Source organism: Cyprinodon variegatus, unplaced genomic scaffold, assembly GCF_000732505.1.
Source record: "Cyprinodon variegatus isolate N-32 unplaced genomic scaffold, C_variegatus-1.0 Scaffold342, whole genome shotgun sequence".
Classification (NCBI taxonomy): Eukaryota; Metazoa; Chordata; class Actinopteri; order Cyprinodontiformes; family Cyprinodontidae; genus Cyprinodon; species Cyprinodon variegatus.
The window spans coordinates 569163-572083 of record NW_015150795.1 but is presented as its reverse complement, the minus strand read 5'-3'; the positions used below and the strand labels follow the sequence as shown (position 1 = coordinate 572083).

General features: G+C 40.0%; 1 protein-coding gene across 1 annotated transcript in view; it reads right to left on the bottom strand.

Moving 5' to 3' along the window:
• Nucleotides 1-2465, bottom strand: part of fam69a (family with sequence similarity 69 member A) — a 22529-nt gene extending 20064 nt beyond the window's left edge. Inside the window, exon 1 of the mRNA XM_015385522.1 lies at nucleotides 2320-2465. Within this exon, the coding sequence (XP_015241008.1) occupies nucleotides 2320-2427 (108 nt within the window). The 5' untranslated portion in view covers nucleotides 2428-2465. The remainder of the gene's footprint in view (nucleotides 1-2319) is intronic.
• Nucleotides 2466-2921: the final 456 nt, after the last annotated feature.

The window sequence follows — 2921 nt, the reverse complement described above, 5'->3', positions numbered from 1 at the left end:
CGTAACGCTCGCCGTACTGTTGGGGGGGAGAAGCGGTGGGGGGGAGATGTTCATGTTGCTGCAGTCTGCAGTCTGACCGCTAGATGTAGCTAAAAGTTACACACTGTAGCTTTAAAGCAATGATCCAGGTAGTGCATTTCAATCACTGGGCTACATTAGCACAAAGGTTCCCAAACATTTTAGCCTAAAACCCCAAAAATAACAAATAATTACAGACTGGACACCCCAGAATTACTCCAGTCTATGTGTATTAAATAAATAATGAGTAAAATAAGGCATTTAGTTATGTAAATAATCATTTCAAAGGTCTTTTTGATAGTTTAATGGCATGTTTAGATATTTAACTTTACATTTTATGATTTAATATTCTAATTATTTTTTAATCATGTATTTATGAGTAAATAAATATAAGATCTACTTATTTTATAGTATATTCATTGATGTAGAGATCACCTCATGGTGAAAACCAATTATCACCTCATAAACCCCCTGCTGGTCCCGACCCTCACTTTGCAAACCCCTGCATGAACTCCTGGTTTTTATTACAATATATTTGGGTTCGTTTTTGTACGGATGAAGACGGGTCTAAAAATGATGCAGCGTGTTTTTAACTATTTAGAAACAAAAATTATTTTCCATTATTAATGCGATCGAAGAACACATTTTGTAAAGGAATATAAAACATTTAAAAATGCAATCCAGTTTTAAAAATCTTCTTAATTTGAAAAGATTTTATCTTTTCAAATTTTATTCTTCAAACTTCTCATTTTCAGACTGAGTTTTCTGACGTCCATCCTTTTAAAATGTTGCTTCCCAGATCACATTATTCTCTTCACTTCGGGGGACGGCTTTCCTTAAAGGAAAAGTCCAATTCAAATTTATAAAAGTACTTCAAATGTGAAATTATTTCATACTGTTTAATAAATGATCAGTGTTTTTAATTAAGAGTAGTTTTCATGTGAATGTGCTTTACTGGAGGCATCCATGTTTGTCAAAGAACACTACTGCCACCTACTGGTTTGTGACGTCACGGTGCGGTATCGGCTGTTGATCAAGTCCCAGTGCTGTATCTGGTGTTTGTCACAACGCGCTATTATCCAAGTCATCTTGAAAACATTCTTCTTCCAAATGTTGGCTACATATTACGGGTTTTTTCTCTGGCCAGAAGTTCGATGGCAAATCCTCCCTCTTCAAGCTGGCGATCCAACGACCAACCCGTCCGTGGAGGATCAGGAATCAGAAAGGTGGAATAACTCTTTTTTTTCACTTTTACCCAATGTATTCCAGCATCCAGCTGCCATGCACGTGGGCATTGTCAGTTTCACTATAGCTCTGGTGAATTTCAATGGTGAAGTCCTCTGGAAATCTTCAATAATTGTTGTTGATTGCAGATGTGTCTAGTAGTTCCCATTGATTTAGCTGGTAAAGCGGGGAGAATGGCGCTAGGCTTACCGCACCGTGACGTCACTGCCGGAGGATGGCAGGAGGGAGGGGCTACTATATTTGGGCAAAAATGGCCGCTCCCAGACTCAGTGATCGCGACGATAAATATAATTTTTTGTTTGTTTTTTTTACTGATTAACGCTAAATTCATTCAATCATTGCGAACGTATTAGTTTTAGGTATAAATAATGATCCATTCATTATTGCTTGCTGACCGGACTTTTCCCTTAAGATTGAGGAGCAAAGCTGCATTTCCATTGGTCTGAAAAGAATAAAACTGACAAAACTCAGTTTGAAAAAAAAGAAGAAATTTTACAAATAAATAAATGATTAAATAAATAAATAAAATCTAAGAAAACAACAAAGTTACTCTCAAATCCTGTTTTGGATTAAGAAGGCTTTTTTTGAAGTTTCATTTCTGAATTGCAATATTTTCATTTTTCTTTGCTTGTAACAATAATGGACCAAACATCCCTCCATACAGAGAGTGCCAGCCCATGGATTATATGAGATTATTTCCAGGTAAAGCCTGGACACAACTAAAATATTCCAGGTGTTTACCAGGGGTGGCAACATCTGGCGGTCTGATGTCCTCCACTGAGATGTAAAAAGTTTCAGAGCGGGTTTGAATGCGTGATGTTCCAGCTGTACCATGGAAGTGGTTGCTACAGCAACCGGGCTCAGGATGATGGCTGATCCCCGCCGAGCATCAAGTGACTTTATGAGTCATTCGGAAAAACCTTCAGATGAATCTGCAGATTTGCAGCCATCGGCGGTTAAACATGCCGTGAATGTGACAGAGATCAGCTGCTTCATCTGATGCCTCCATGCAGCCGCTGAATGAGCGCACAATCAACCCCCCCACCCAGAGCTTACCTGGACGATCAGAGGCTTTCTGAGGACCCCCCACGGAAACGGACCTTTGGCCATGGCGAAAGCAGAGCATCTCACATCTGCAGCGGACTGAATCGGTTCACGGCGCATCAGACAGCGTCATGTGGAAAAAAAAAAAAAAAAGCACCAGCGGATAAAACATGATGGATTCCGGCGGCAGCGCAGTGGATGTGAGCGGAGACGCAGCGAGGAAGCAGACTGAGCCGCCGCCTGCGACCAGGCGCCCTCATGAGGGGCCACGCTCTCTGCTGGGGGCGGTCTGGACCAATTACAGAGCGAGGAGCCACCTGTCAGAAAGCTGCAGGGTTAGGGCTGATTGCAAAATACTCTCAAGCAATTAACTATTCTAAAAAAAAAAAAAAAAAAACTTATGTGGCAACCCTGGGGCGGATTTTTCTTTTCTTTTTCTTTATCATGGGAAACCAACACCTGGAATAACTCCAGGAACATTTAGTGGAAATAAGGACGCAGGTAAGTTATACTAGAAATGAGACAAGATTCATTAATTCATTTAATCAGTAATTCAATCAATAGGTTTAAATGAACAATAACCTGAAAATAAATGTTTAAAATAGTGAATGCAT